Raw genomic sequence first — 15935 nt, 5'->3', positions numbered from 1 at the left:
ACTCCTGGGCTCAAGTGATCCTCCCAGTTTGGCCTCCCAAAGTGCTGAGATTACAGGCATGAGCCACCATGCCTGGGATCTCATGTGGTTTTAATTTGCATTTCCTTAATGACTAATGACACTGAACATCTTTAAATGTGCTTATTAGCCATTTGTATATCTATTCTGGTCAAATGTTTTGCCCATGTTTTAATTGGGTTGTTTGTCTTTTTGTTGTATTGTAAGGATTCTTTACGTATTATGGGGGTATTATCAGATACATGATTTACAATTGTTTTCTCCCCGTCCAAGGCTAATCTTTTCCTTTTCTTAATGGTATCTGTTGAAAGATTTTTGAGGAAAAAAAGGACAAAATACAGCCACACTCCAGAAAGGTAGGCAGGCAGCAGTACATGGGATGAATCAAAAGGGACAGATAACTTTTTTTGAAAGTTGTAATAAAGGGAACAGGCACAGGCCAAGTTTTTAAAAATTCTCCGGGAATCAAAGGGTTATAAGCAGCTATTTATTGAAGCCTGTTTACAGTCCAGTTAACCAGTAAACCAGAATCAGTGAAACTACCCATCTGGGGAAGTGCAAAAAACTTTTCAAAAGGCTTTCCCGGATTAGAGAAGGAAAGGGAGAGAGGGAGGAGAGATGAGTGGCTATTCCAGAGCGACATAAAGAATTTCCAGCCTTGGACGGATAGTTCGCAACGTCTTCCAAGTTGGACTGGTGTTTACAAGCGGGAAGCTAGGCGGACCTTGGATTTCGGCGGGTGAAGAGGCTAGGTTGTTTAAGGAGGTGGGGCGCATTTCAGTGGCTCTCTTTGAAAAAGCCCAGCAAGATGTCAGACCTGCTCTCAGTCTTTCTCCACCTCCTCCTTCTCTTCAAGTTGGTTGCCCCGGTGACCTTCCGCCACCACCGCTATGATGATCTTGTGCGGACACTGTACAAGGTGCAAAACGAATGCCCCAGCATCACGCGGGTCTACAGCATTGGGCGCAGCGTGGAGGGGAGACACCTCTACGTGCTGGAGTTCAGCGACCACCCTGGAATCCACGAACTCTGTAAGTCCTGAACAGCTCTTGAGGGTGTGTGGGGCAGAGCCCTTCCCTTGCAAATCCAGTAATTGGGGTGGTTTCTGGGGTGGTCCGTGGACGCCTCCACCTACAAGGTACTATCTCTTTCTCAGCCTGTGCTATTTCCCTCTTAGCCCTCAAACTGCCACTGCCTCTGGGGAGTTATAGCCCTCCTTCAGGCTTCAGCCCTTTCCTCCTTTTTGGGTTCTGTTTGCTCAAAACCTTAATGGTAAAAGATGAGTCTGCTTCCCTGCTCATGTCCCACCTCCCTTCCTTTCCCCCACTTCCTTTCTTTTCCCCTTGCTATTGTTCTGTCTTTCCCGATCCAATGGCTCAGGAGACACAGGCAGAAACAAACAGCCCTTCCAGTTCTGCCAGGAAGCTTAGAAGGGCATAGGGAAATCTCTTCAGGGAGTGACAGTGTGGTATTCCAGACAGAGTTTGGGGACTGGGGTGTTAGTTTTCTTTACTGGATTCTTTTTTTCTTTTTTTTTTTTTTTTGAGACACATGATCTGGCTCTGTTGCCCAGGCTGGAATTCAGTGGCATGATCTCAGCTCACTGCAGCCTCGACCTCCTGGGCTCAGGTGATCCTTTTCCCTCAGCCTCCTAGGTAGCTGGGACCACAGGCATGCACCACCATGCCCGGCTAATTTTTGTATTTTTAGTAGAGACAGGGTTTCATCATGTTACCCAGGCTAATCTCAAACTCCTGGGCTCAGGCAATCCACCCACCTGGGCCTCCCAGTGTTGGGATTACAAGCGTAAGCCACCACAGTTAGCCTGGATTCCTTTTTTTAGTTTGTTTCTACTACAAAAGTAATTCATGTTTGGATTAAAATTTAGAAATTAGATAAGGAAAAAAATAATAAAACTCAACCCCAAATCCCACCACCATTAATGTACTGATGTATATCCTTCCAGACTTTTTTCTATGCATATTTAAACCCCCTGACACAAATACATGTAATCATTTCTATAAAAATGAAATTGCATTATAGCTGCCCTTCTCATTTCACAATCTGTTATGGATAGCATCCATGTCTATAAGCGCAGATCTACACCATTGTGGGTTTGGCTGTGTAATAGCTCATTGCATGACTGCATTTAACTGTCCGTATATTGATGGACATTTGTTTCTAATTTCTTACTTTTTTCCTTACCAATTCCTCCTTCAAACTGTCAACTTCAAATCTCCCTTTACCTCTCCACTTCCACATCCCGTCTGAGTCCAGACTCCATCACAAGCTGCCTACATGATTGCGCTGAACCCCTAACTGGTCTCTAACTTCTTTTTTTTTTGTTTGTTTTTTTTTGAGACAGAGTCTCTCACTGTGTTGCCCAGGCTGGAATGCAGTGGCACAATCTCAGCTCACTGAAACCTCCGCTTCCCGGGTTCAAGCGATTCTCCTGCCTCAGCCTCCCAAGTAGCTGGGATTACAGGCATGTACCACCACACCTGGCTAATTTTTAAAATTTTTAGTAGAGACGGAGTTTCACCATGTTGGCCAGGCTGGTCTCGAACTCCTGACCTCAAGTGATCCGCCCGCCTTGGCCTCCGAAAGTATTGAGATTACAGGCGTGAGCCACCACACCTGACCAGGTTTCTAACTTCTAACTGCTGCACTCTGAATCTTCCATTTGGTACACAGATGCCAGAAAAATTTTCCTAAATCCTGACATGATCCCAGTTTCCTACTTTAAAAGCCTCACACCCCATGGACTGGCCATGGGATTCAGAATATTGCATGGAGGAGGCTCAAAGAAGGCCATGGGGTTACCTGGGATAATTGCCTCACTTTGAAACTGCACTTCCATAGCAAGCAGCCTGCTGTCAATCAGATTATATGTTCACTGTGGAAGCTTGCAAGTGTTCATGGACATCATGGGGTTAGCCCCCAACACTCCAAGCCCCGTTCTTGGTGCTTCTGTACTTTCTAGCTTTCAAGACCTTCCTTGAAGTTTTTTCACAGGACTCTAGCCCTCACTGTTCCCTCTTTCCTCTGAAGCGCTTTAACTGCTATTCACCCATTCATTCCTTTCATTCATTCATTCCACAAATATTTACCAATCACCTACAATATGCAGGCACTTTTGTAGACTCTGGAAGTACAACAGAGAATAAAACAAAGAACCTGCCCTCATGGGCTCAAATTCTAGTGGGGTAAGGCTGGCAATAAATGGGTAACTGAGTAAATATGTATTACATCAGATGGAAATAAGTGCTGTAGAGAAAACTAAATCAGGAAAAAGAGATAAGGATGGCATGGAGGAAGACAAGGGGCGGGGGAGGCACTCAGGAGAGGCGTCTCCACTGAGGTGGCTTTGAGCAGAGAGCTGAAGGATGGGTGTGATGGCACATGCCACCATGATATTGGGCAGGAAAAGATGGCGGGCAGAGGGAAGAGCAAAGGCAACGCTCTGGAGCATGCTTGGCACATGTGAGGAACAGCAAGGGGGCCAGTGGGGCTCCAGCCAAGTGAACGAGGGGAGAGCAAGAGAGGAGGTCACAGCCATGTGATGGGGACACCCGGCAATAGGAGATCACGCAGGGCGTTATAAGCCCTGATAAAGATCTGGGCTTTTACTTTGAGTCAAGTGAGAAGCCTCTGGAGGGTTTTTTAAGCAGAAGAGGGAGACAATCTGACTTAAATTTTGTAAAGATCACTCAGAACAGGGGTCAGCAAACTACAGCCCAAGGGCCAGCCACCTGTTTTGGTAAATGAAGTTTTATGGGAACACAGTCACGCCCACTCACTTTTATCTTGTCTGTGGCTGCTTTTGCTGGAAGAGTTGAGTAGCTGTGACAGAGACAACACAGCCCACAAAGCCTAAAGGATTTACTCTCTAGTCCTTTATAAAAAAGTTTTGCCAACCCCTGACTCTGGAGAATAGACTTTAAAGGGGCTAGGCAGCTGCAGGGAGAGCAAGTGGGAGATTTATTGCAATAACCTAATATGGCCAATAGTACCAAGCTTGAAGGTTCAGGGGCTTGAACCAAAATGGTAGCAGTAATTGTTATGAGAAGTGGTTGTATTCCAGATATATTGAAAGTAGAGGCCAGCTGTGGTGGCTTATGCCTGTAATCCCAGTACTTTGGGAGGATTGCCTGAGGCCAAAAGTTTCAGACCAGTCTGGGCAACATAGTGAGACCTTGTCTCTATAATAAATTTTTTTAGAAAATTAGCCTGGTGTGGTGGTATGCACTTGTGGTCCCAGCTACTCAGGAGGCTGAGGCGGGAGGATGGCTTGAACCGAGGAATTCGAGAGGCTGTCCTGAGCTATGATTGTGCCACTGCACTCCAGCATGAATGACTAAGCAAGACCCTGTCTCTAAATAAAAAAAAAAAAAAAAGAAAGAAAGAAAGAAAAAGGAAAAATAAAAGAAAAAGGAGAGCCAAAAGAATCTCATATTAAGCATCTACTAAGTGCATGGCACTGTCCAAAGTTCTACAGGGCAGTGGTTCCCAGACTTACAGGTTTCATAAAGAAGTTTTAAAAAGGTGGTTTTTCTTTTTTACATAAATAAGAGACTGGAGGGAACTAAAACATATCTTCCAAATTTTATTTTACTGAATAAGGATGTGAAGAAAACTACCTGTCATCTTCTATATCCATCCTTTTCTAACAGAAAAAACATTTTAACACCAAGAAAAGTAAGAAAGACATAATCTACGATTAAAAAAAATACACTAAGATTAAAGAATACCCACTATGGAAAATCCACCACATGATCCTTATGGATTATAAGCATTCCTTTGAGAAAAACTGCTGTAGGTATACTAAGATAAATAATAATGAATGGTGTCACAAGTTAAAAATTATGTACACTGCTAAGGCCAGGTCCAGTAAAGGAAATAGAACATGTACAAAACCAGGTAAAACCTGCTGGGCGCAATGACTCACACCTGTAATCCCAGCACTTTGAGAGGTCAAGGTGGGTAGATCACCTGAGGTCAGGAGTTTGAGACCAGCCTGGCCAACATAGTGAAACCCCGTCTCTACTAAAAATATAAAAATTAGCCACGTGTGGTGGCAGGCACCTGTAAACCCAGCTAATTGGGAGGCTGAGGCAGGAGAATTGCTTGAACCCAGGAGGTGGAGGTTGCAGTGAGCTGGGATTGTGCACTTCAGACTGGGTGACAGAGAGAGACTCCATCTCAAAAAAAAAAAGAAAAGAAAAGAAAAAAAGAAAAAGGTAAAATCGGGGAAGTCAACAGAGAGCTCTCTCTCATCAAGGAGAACCCAAGATGACTTCACAGAATATCATGTGAACTGGGCCTAGAAGGGTGATGAGAAGGATTTGGAAATGAGAAGATGAAGAGGTACAGAACCAGAAAAGTCATGGAGGCAGGAAAATGTTGAGTGGAAGAGAAATCATTTGGCAAGAGCTTTTCTCCTACCTCTTGAAAGAGGGCAAGAATGATTTTCTTTAGGTGATCCCAGAAACTTTCAGATCTTCAATGCTTACCTCAAGCTGAACAGTTAATATGGCCCAAGAGAAGACTAAGGCATGAGACACAGCAGGTGCCTTCCTATTCTGTGCCTCCAGACTTGGCCTGCTTGGATTTGAGGGAGTGATTTTAGTTTTCCCATATTGCAGTGGGGAGAATGGAGAAAAAGCTCAGTCCTGCCCACAGTCCTATTCTTTGTGGTAAGTGGGGTGGGAGGGAGTGGGGAAACCCCCTGCCAGCCCACTGAATCTTAGATCCATCTCTGCGAGGCTGGTCACCTCTGCTCACCTGCTGTGTTCTTGTTCAGATGGAGTAAGAAACTTTTCAAGTGCCAAGAAAATTAAGTTTTCAACTGGGATCATTAGCAGCTGTTATGCTAAAACCTAGAGTACTCCATGAGAGCAGGTTCTGGGGAAACATCCTCATCCTGAAAGGTTTGTCTCTAAGAAGCAGCATGCTACTGTAAATGGCACTGTAAGTGCCACGTGGGCTTGGGCCTCCATAGAGCCATTAGCTAGACAACCTCAGACAAGTTACTTAATCTCTCCCATCCTTATTACCCTCACCCTGAGGCTATTAATGCCCACTTTACAGGTTTTCTGTGAATTTTAGCAGTGTCGAACATAACTGTCTAGTACACTATGGGGGTTCAATAAATGGCACTCATTATTATCCCTGGCATGAATTTTTGTAGTTTTCATAACTGTAATTGGTTAGGAAGGGGCTCAGGGATTATTGCAAAAGACCCAATGAAAACATGAGATTTTCTTTCATTCATTACTGAAAAAGAGAAAAAAGGTCTTCGTGCAAGGTTATGCGTCAATGGCACTTCCAAGCCTCCCCCATCTTTTCTCTTCCTTGCATTTTTTCCTTGCAGTGGAACCGGAGGTCAAGTACGTGGGGAACATGCATGGCAACGAAGCGCTGGGTCGTGAGCTGATGCTGCAGCTGTCAGAGTTTCTGTGCGAGGAGTTCCGGAACAGGAACCAGCGCATTGTCCGACTCATCCAGGACACGCGCATTCACATCCTGCCATCCATGAACCCCGACGGCTACGAGGTGGCTGCTGCTCAGGTACGAGGTCCAAGGGAGATGACGGGGAGAGATCAAGGCCTTCTTAGGAAATAAAGGCCAGTGGACAAGATTCCCTCTCTGTCCCGCTGTAAATGTCACAAATGTTAAAAGTAAAAGATTAAATGGTCAAGAGAAAAAATCTATCAGAAATATAAGAAAGGATGAAGAGGTGGGTTCAGTCCTACAGCACCTCAGTCAATAAACGTGGGCTCTCTCTGAGCCTGCATTCCCTCAACACCTTTCCAGATGACCTGAGGGTTTTGTTGTGAGGATTAATGTGGCAATATCTGTGACAACACTTTGTAACCTGGAAAATACTCAACAGATGTGGAGGGATATTGCAAAACAAAGCTCCTTTCCTGAACTTTTAGCTTCAAACCCTAAATACCTTTCTTCCTTCCACACTACATTTCCATTTGCATTTGTGGAGAAAATAACAAGGACAACAGGCTTTCCCCAGAATTGGGGGCTAGGGGGCTAATTCTAGATTCTTCATACTGTATTATATTTCCATAGAGTTGTTTCCTCTACTAGTATAGTATTTAACCTATTGATTCTATATTTTAGAGTTATATTTGCAGTGGGACCAATAAGAAAAAATGTCTAAGGACTTTTTTTTTTTTTTTTTGAGATGGAGTCTTGCTTTGTTGCCCAGGCTGGAGTGCAGTGGTGCGATCTTGGCTCACTGCAACTTCTGCCTCCCAGGTTCAAGCAATTCTCCTGCCTCAGCCCTCGAGTAGCTGGGTCTATGGGCATGCGCCACCATGCCCAGCTAATTTTTTGTATTTTTAGTAGAGACGGGATTTCACCAGGTTGTCAGGCTAGTCTCAAACTCCTGATCTCAGGTGATCCACCTGCCTCAGCCTTCCAAAGTGCTGGGATTACAGGTATGAGCCACCATGCCTGGCAGGACTTTTTACTTTATTTTCTAACATAAATTCAAAATGTCAGTGTGCCTAACATTTGTCTTATTATTAACATCTTAAGTGTTTCAGACCGATGTGCGTAATTTTAAATCAATGTGCTTGAATCAAGTGTTTCAGACCAATATGCCTAACATTAAATCTTTTGTGGCCATGCATCAGAATCACAGGTGAAGATTTTGAAATACAGATTCCCAGGTCCCATCCCAGACCTACTGAGTTAGTATTGTCAAGGGTGAGGCCAAGCATCCATCTGCTTTATGCAATGGAGATGTTCCTTTAAAAGCTGTGTTTAAAAGGCAGGGTTTTTGGCCGGGTGCGGTGGTTCACGCCTGTAATCCCAGCACTTTGGGAGGCCGAGGTGGGCGGATCACCTGAGGTTAGGAGTTCGAGATCAGCCTGACCAACATGGAGAAACCCTGTCTCTACTAAAAATACAAAAAATTAGCTGGGCGTGGTGGCCCATGCCTGTAATTCCACCTACTGAGGAGGCTGAGGCAGGAGAATCGCTTGAACCCAGGAGGCAGAGGTTGTGGTGAGCCATGATTGTGCCATTGCACTCCAGCCTGGGCAACAAGAGCGAAACTCTGTCTCAAAAAATTAAAATTAAAATTAAAATTAAATTAAATTTAAAAGGCGGGATTTTCTTCGGGGGAGAGTACGTTAAAGCATATTTTAAACTGAGGATCGGCCTGGGGGGTAAGTAGAGACAGAGAGAGCGGTAGAGCCAGGACGTTGAACCAAACACAAACTTGACTCTTGCAGTCTCACCACTTCCTGTTGAAATTACTCAACAAATGAAGAAAGATAACTTTCTTTCACCACTGGAAATCAGGGTGGTGCCCACTACTCTTCCTCAAGACCTGAGTTCCCAAAGAGCAGGAAAATTGGAAAGAGGTGTGGGAGGGAATTCCAGCCTAGCTGATTTCCTTCCATTAGCCCTTTCCTGTGTTGCAGTGGGGAGAGTGGAGAACCAGCTCAGTCCTGCTCACATCCATTGCAGGAGATGGGGTGGGAGGGAGTGGGGAAAACCCCTGCCAGTCCACTGAATCTTAGAGCCATTTCTGGGAAGCTGGTTACCTCTGCTCACCTGCTGTGTTCTTATTCAGAGGGAGCAGATCTTGAACCTGAACCCGAGAGGACCCATCAGGTTCTCAGCCTCTCAGAGATATCTGCCATACCCAGAGGCAAGCTGTCTGCGCGGCTACACAGAGAAGAACTTCCTGGCCACCAGACTTTAAAGCCATGTGTAGGTGGCCAGAATAATGCCCCCCACCAAAGACGTTCATGTCCTAATCCTCAGAACCTATGAATATGTTATGTTACTGGGCAAGGAGGAATTAAGGTTGCAGATGGAACTAAGGTTGCTAATTAGTTGACCTTAAAATAACCTGGAGTATTGTGGGGGGATGGGGCCCAGTGTAATCAATGACAAGGGTCCTTTAAATGTAGAAGAGGGAGACAAAGGTCACAGTCAGAGAGAGATCTGAAGATGTTATGCAGCTGGCTTTAAAGATGGAAGATCCTTGGCCGGGCGCTGTGGCTCATGCCTATAATCCCAGCACTTTGGGAGGCTGAGGAGGGCAGATCACCTGAGGTCGGGAGTTCGAGACCAGCCTGACCAACATGGAGAAACCCCATCTCTAATAAAAATACAAAATTAGCCGGGCGTGGTGATGCATGCTTGTAATCCCAGCTACTCGGGAGGCTGAGGCAGGAGAATCACTTGAACCCGGGAGGTGGAGGTTGTGGTGAGCCAAGATCATGCCATTGCACTCCAGCCTGGAAAACAAGAGCAAAACTCTGTCTCAAAAAAAAAAAAAAAAAAAAAAAAGTGGAAGACCCAAGGAATGTGAACGGTCTCTAGAAGCTAGAGAAGTCAGGGAACAGATTCCCCTAGTCCCATGAAGGAACGTAGCCCACTGACACCTTGCTTTTAGGGCTGTGAGACCTGTTTTAGTCTTCTGACCTCCAAAACTATGAGACAATACACTCGTGCTGTTAAAACCACTAACTTTGTGGTAATTTGTTACAGCAGTAATAGGAAACACAACACTAGCCCTGTTTGTGAAACCTTCTGTTAGGGGAAGCCCTTTCCTGCCAACCTAACTATTGACCAGTGTGCAGGGAAATCAGTGGATAACGCTCATAGCTGTTTATGCTGACGGTCAAGAGCTGCCTTGATATAAATAAGCAAGCAGTGACAAGCCCCTGGAAGCATAAAGAAAATCATATGTCACAGAAGTGTACACCAAAATCAAAGATCCGATAAATGTTTTCCATTGGAACAGAACTGATGTAGGAAACTTACAGGAACTTCAGAACAATTATGTTTTCAATGGGATCTAAGAATGAAATCCAAGCAGGGTGCCATGAAAAGAGGAGAAATCTGAGAATAATACTGAATTCTTAGAAAAAAAATGTAATCTGCCGCATTTTACTGCTTAGAAAAGGGAAAATATGAGAGCGGCAGTTCATCTGTGAGATTCTAGCTTCCTGGCATCCATTCATTCACTTCCAGGAACAGCCTACAATTTGGGCTCCACCTTCTCAGTCTACAGGGACCCACTTGGCACTATTTCCCTTCTCCAATGCCACACAAAACATTAAATGGAATTTCAATTTTGAATGAGCCTTGTAACATATCTCTATTCTATTGCTCTATGTATTTAGTTATTTATGTGTATGTTCATCTCCCCATGTGTACTATGAACTCCTAGAAGGCTAGACTACAATGTCTCACTTGTCTCTTTCCCCAGTGTCTATCTGAGAGCTCTGGATAGAGAAGGACTTAAGTAAATGTTGGTTGACTAAATAGATGACCTAATGAGTGAGTGAATACATAAGCAAATAAATGATAAAACCTGAAATATGGACAAAGAAATGAAGGGATCCAGAAAGTTGATATTGCTCAGAAGAAAGATAAACAAGGATCCTAAAGTTTTTGAAAGGGGGAGGAGTGAGTTTCTCTAGTGTAACCACTTTGAAAAACAGTTGAACAGTTTCTCAAAAAATTAAACATAAGGCCGTAGTGGCTCATGTCTGTAATCCCAGCACTTTGGGAGGTAGGTAGATCACTTGAGCCCAGAAGTTCGAGACCAGCCTAGGCAACATGGCAAAACCCCATCTTTAAAAATAATTTAAAATTAGCCAGGTGTTGTGGCTCATGCCTGTAAGTACCAGCTACCAGGAGGCTGAGGTGGGAGGATCACCTGAGCCCAGGAGGTTGAGGCTGCAGTGAGCCATAATCATGCCATTACACTCCAGCCTGGGCAACAGAGCGAGACCCTGTCTCAAAAAACAAACAGACAAACAAAAAACAGTTAAACATGGACTTACCTTATGACTTGGCAGTTCTACTTATAGATATCTACCCAGAGGAAATGAAAACATACATCCACACAAAGACTTGTGCATGGATGTTCAAAGCAGCATTATTAACAATAGCCAAAAGGTGAAAACAACTCAAATATCCATGAATCTCCCCCTACCACCCTTTGCCAAAATTCGCATTCACCTGAAATCTGTGACTCTGGCCTTATTTGGCAATACATAGTCATCCTTCAGTATCCGTAGGTGATTGGTTCCAGGGCCCCCCACCAATAACAAAATCCTCAGATGCTCAGGTCCTTTATATAAAATGGCATAGTATTTGCACATAACTTATGCACATTCTCCTATATACTTTAAATCATTCCTAGATTACTTATGTTACCCAGTACAATGTAAATGCTATGTAAACAGTTGTTATAATGTACTGTTTAAGGAATAATGACAAGAAAAAAGTATGTACATGTTCAGTACAGATGCAACCATTATAAGCCTAACTACATTTTCAATCAGAGGTTGGTTGAGTCCACAGATGTGGAACCCATGGATATCAAGGGGCTACTGAGGGTCTTTACGGATACAATTAAGTTAAGATGAGGTCACATAAGATCAGGATGGACTCTAAATCCAGCATACCTGGTGTCCTTGTAAGAAGAAAGAAATTTGTGAATAGAGATGTGGACAGACTAGGGAGGAGGCCATGTAAAGATGAAAGCAGAAATTAGAATGATGGGTCTACGAGCCAAGGAATGCCAAGGACTGCCTCCGGCCACCACAAGCTGGAAGAAGCAAAGAAGGGGACCAGAGAGTGTGCTGTCCCTCTAGTTGACTTGATTACAACTTCTAGCCTCCAGAGAATAAATTGGAGAATAAATTGCTGTTGTTATAAGCCATCTAGTTTGTGGTGATTGTTATGGCAGCCCTAGGAAACTAATACAGTTTCCTAATACTAATAGTATTAAACTAATACTCATACTGGTGAATGGATAAACAAAATGTGATAAATCCACGTAATGGAACTATGCAACAATAGAAAGAAATGAAGTACTGATACATGCTACAACATAGATGAACCTCACAAACATTATGTCCAGTGGGGGGGAAAAACCCACAAAAGAACGGATAATGTATGACCCACTTATGTGATCTGTCCAGAAGAGGCAAGTCTAAGGAGACAGAAAGTTATTACCTAGGTCTGGGGTGAAAATGATAAACGGGAATGAGGTGTCTATTTAGTGTCACAGAAATGTTCTAAAATCAGATTGCAATGATGGTTATACAACTCTGTAAACATACTAAAATTCATTGAATTGTACATTTAAAATGAGTGAATTTTACAGTATATGAATTATATCTCAATAAAGCTGTTCATAAAACATTGGGATTCCCATGATCCTGAAACACCCTACTCTTACTAGAACTTCTCTTGAGATATGTACCTCTTACATGTGATCTACAGGGAACTTGAAGCACACCACTGTGACTTTGGATAAGTTAAAGATGAAAATGATTCATCTTCCTGTGATGGGGGCTAAGGGAAAAAAAATGTTACATCATTTGATGAAGCTAATATCTAAGAACTATACAATGTTCTTCAAATATAGGATTCATGACTGCATGCGGTAGCTCTAGCCTGTAATCTCAGCACTTTGTTTGTTTGGTTTGTTTTTTTTAGACAGAGCCTTGCACTGTCACCCAGACTCTAGTACAGTGGCGTGCTCTTGGCCCACTGCAACCTCCATTTCCTGGGTTCAAGTGATTCTCATGCCTCAGCCTCCCGAGTAGCTGGGACTACAAGCATGTGCCACCACACCCAGCTAATTTTTGTATTTTTTAGTAGAGATGGGGTTTCACCATTTGGGCCAGGCTGATCTTGAACTCCTGACCTCAAGTGATCCACCTGCCTCCGCCTCCCAAAGTGCTGAGATTACAGGCGTGAGCCACTGCACCTGGCCTCTCAGCACTTTGGAAGGGTGAGGTGGGTAGATCACTTGAGCCCAGGAGTTTGATACCAGCCTGGGCAACCAGCCTCATCTCTACCAAAAAAAGAAAATAATAAAGAACAATTAGTGGGTGTGATGGCATATGCTTGTTATCCCAGCTACTCAGGAGACTGAGATGGGAGGATTGTTTGAGCCTAGTAGGTAGAGGTTGCAGTGAGCCAAGATTGTACTACTGCACTCCAGCCTGGGCAACAGAGTGAGAACCTGTCTCCAAAAAAATAAGTTAGAAAATATAGGATTCAATCTGAAACCTTCATTTTTCATCTTTTCATTTTCTCCTTAGGGCCCAAACAAGCATGGGTATCTAGTTGGCAGGAACAATGCAAATGGAGTGGACCTGAACCGTAACTTCCCTGATCTCAATACCTATATCTACTACAACGAGAAGTATGGAGGCCCCAACCACCACCTGCCCCTTCCAGACAACTGGAAAAGTCAGGTAGGAGATGAAATTTGCAAACAAAGCAGGTAAATCAGCATCTGGAATTTCTTGCAGAAAGACTGCTAAGCCATCTTTACATCAACTAAACAAGCAAGAATTAAGCATCAACTCAACTCAGTGTTAACCCATCTAAATCAATAATATCTATTTATTCTGTGTCTTTGTATTTTTCTCCCTCAGCATAGAGCCCTCCATGGAGCACACACTCACTAAATGATTTCTTTTTCTTTTTGTTTTTTTTTTCAGATGGAGTCTCGCTCTGTCGCCCAAGCTGGAGTGCAATGGTGCGATCTCAGCTCACTGCAACCTCCGCCTCCTGGGTTCAAGAGATTCTCCTGCCTCAGCCTCCTGAGTAGCTGGGATTAAAGGTGCACACCACCACGCCCAGCTAATTTTTGTATTTTTAGTAGAGACGGGGTTTCACCATGTTGGCCAGGCTGGTCTTGAACTCCTGACTTTGTGATCTGCCCAGCTGGCCTCCCAAAGTGTTGGATTACAGGCGTGAGCCACCATGCCCAGTTAAATATTTGACATTAGTGGTGATTGTGGTGAAGGATATGAAAGCAGTATCATTTTGTTGCATGGTTCTTAACAGTTTTCCAAAATGATTTCACAGCCAGTTTCAGCTGATCATGACATCATGTGAAATGCACCAAGCAGTGTTATCCATCTCTGTTTTATAGCTATTACACTTAGAGAGAAAATAATTTACATTCTCGCAGGTAATGATTGATGGAATCAGGATGAAGACGCAGGCCTGATTCTTATTCCAACATTCTTTCTACTACGCTAGAACGTGGACAGAATCATTCTATAGAGAAGTCTGTCTTACATGTGATAAGCTGTATGCTTACCAACAATTAGCTATAGAAAGAGGTTCAGGCTGGGTGTGGTGTCTCACGCCTGTAATCCCAGCACTTTGGGAAGCTGAGATGGGAGGACTGCTTGAGGCCAGGAGTTTGAGACCAGCCTGGGCAACATAGTGAGGCCCCATCTCTACAAAAGAAAAATACAAAATTTAGCTGGGTGTAGTGACACATGTCATAGACTTAGCTATTTGGGAGGATCCCTTGAACCCAGGAGTTAAAGAGTTCAAGGTTACAGTGAACTATTGTCCTGCCTGCTCTAGCCTGGGCGACAGAGCAACAGACCCTGTCTGCCAAAAAAAAAAAAAAAAGGTTCAGGGAATCTAACCTTTAGTTTTTTCTTTTCCCTTTTTTTTCTTTTTCTTTCTTTCTTTCCTTCTCTCTCTCTTTTTTTTTTTTTTTTTTTTTTTTGAGACAGAGTCTTTTTTACCCCAGGCTGGAGTGCAGTGGCACAATCTTGGCTCACAACCACCTCCGCCTCCCAGGTTCAAGCGATTCTCCTGCCTCAGCCTCCTGAGTAGCTGGGATTACAGGCACATGCCACCACGCCCAGCTAATTTTTGTATTTTTAATAGAGACAGGGTTTTACCATGTTGGTCAGGCTGTTCTCGAACTCCTGGCCTTGTGATCCGCCCGCCTCAGCCTCCCAAAGTGCTGGGATTACAGGCATGAGCCACTGTACCTGGCCCCTTTTCCCTTTCTATATGACCCTTGACTACTTTATCATTACTATACCCTCCCTGATTTCCCTTCCTCTTCCAATTGGAGGATCCCATTCAATATTCCGAGGCCTCACTCTCCAAGAGGCCTGTAATGGAAGTCCTTGGTAACATGAGTGGTTTCACCCTGCTGGTGGGCCTGCTTCTGAAAATAACTAGGCATCCTCTGAGCATCACTGCCACCCCTGGTGATCACGCTGTGTGGGAGAGTTTGAAATGTTCTATTTGTGAATGTCTAAACTTAGAGACTGGGGAAAGAAAAGGAAAGCAGGTGTAAGCCTTTTAATTGGGAGTTTCCCAAATGGAATATTCTGGGATTTTTTTCTCCCTTGAAAATGAAGCAAAAGCCATGCTGACATGTTAGATTTCAAACAGCAACTATCCTCTTGGTTCAAGTAAATAGTAAATAAAAAGTAACTTTGTAAGGCTGGGCACAGTGGGTCACACCCTGTAATCCCAGCACTTTGGGAGGCAGAAGCAGACGAATCAGCTGAGATCAAGAGTTCGAGACCAGCCTAGCTAACATGGTGAAACCCCATCCTACTAAAAATACAAAAATTAGCCGGGTGTGGTAGTAGGTGCCTGTAATCCCAGCTACTTGGGAGGCTGAGGCAGGAGAATCGCTTGAACCCAGATAGCGGAGGTTGCAGATAGCATCACTCCACTCCAACGTGGGCGACAAAGCGAGACTCCGTCTCAAAAAAAAAACCAAAACCAAAAAGCAAAGAACTTTGTGTTAGTCAGCATATCCAACCAGAAGAATGTTCTGATGTATTAAACTTGTTTCTCTAAATAAAATAAGGTAATTGAATCAATGATAACTAGGCTCCCACTCAATCCTCTTGTCTAAATTTTAGGAGAAAAAGCAATGAGGTTTCCCTGGCTCTAGATGGAACAGCCTTGAGGAAGAGGAACAGTGAGAAGCTGGCCTTGTTCTGATAGAGGCTTAGGACACAAAGACAGAACTGCCCCAGAGGGTCTGAGCCCTGGTCACAGACCAAGACTGGTGCCCTCACACTTATATTCATTCTGATTGAGACTCAACCCTATTTATCCAGTCCCCC

At 43.9% G+C, this 15935-nt stretch overlaps 1 protein-coding gene across 1 annotated transcript in view; it reads left to right on the top strand.

Annotated features, from left to right (window-relative positions):
* Positions 1 to 550: 550 nt before the first annotated feature.
* Positions 551 to 15935, top strand: part of CPN1 (carboxypeptidase N subunit 1) — a 39196-nt gene continuing 23811 nt past the window's right edge. Inside the window, exons 1-3 of the mRNA XM_025397186.1 lie at positions 551 to 1049; positions 6392 to 6588; positions 13128 to 13283. Coding sequence (XP_025252971.1) covers positions 827 to 1049; positions 6392 to 6588; positions 13128 to 13283 — 576 coding nt within the window. The 5' untranslated portion in view covers positions 551 to 826. The remainder of the gene's footprint in view (positions 1050 to 6391; positions 6589 to 13127; positions 13284 to 15935) is intronic.

This window comes from Theropithecus gelada, chromosome 9 (assembly GCF_003255815.1).
Source record: "Theropithecus gelada isolate Dixy chromosome 9, Tgel_1.0, whole genome shotgun sequence".
In the NCBI taxonomy this organism is placed as follows: domain Eukaryota; kingdom Metazoa; phylum Chordata; class Mammalia; order Primates; family Cercopithecidae; genus Theropithecus; species Theropithecus gelada.
Note: the sequence above shows the minus strand (reverse complement) of the source record. Positions and strands in the feature narration are given on the sequence as shown.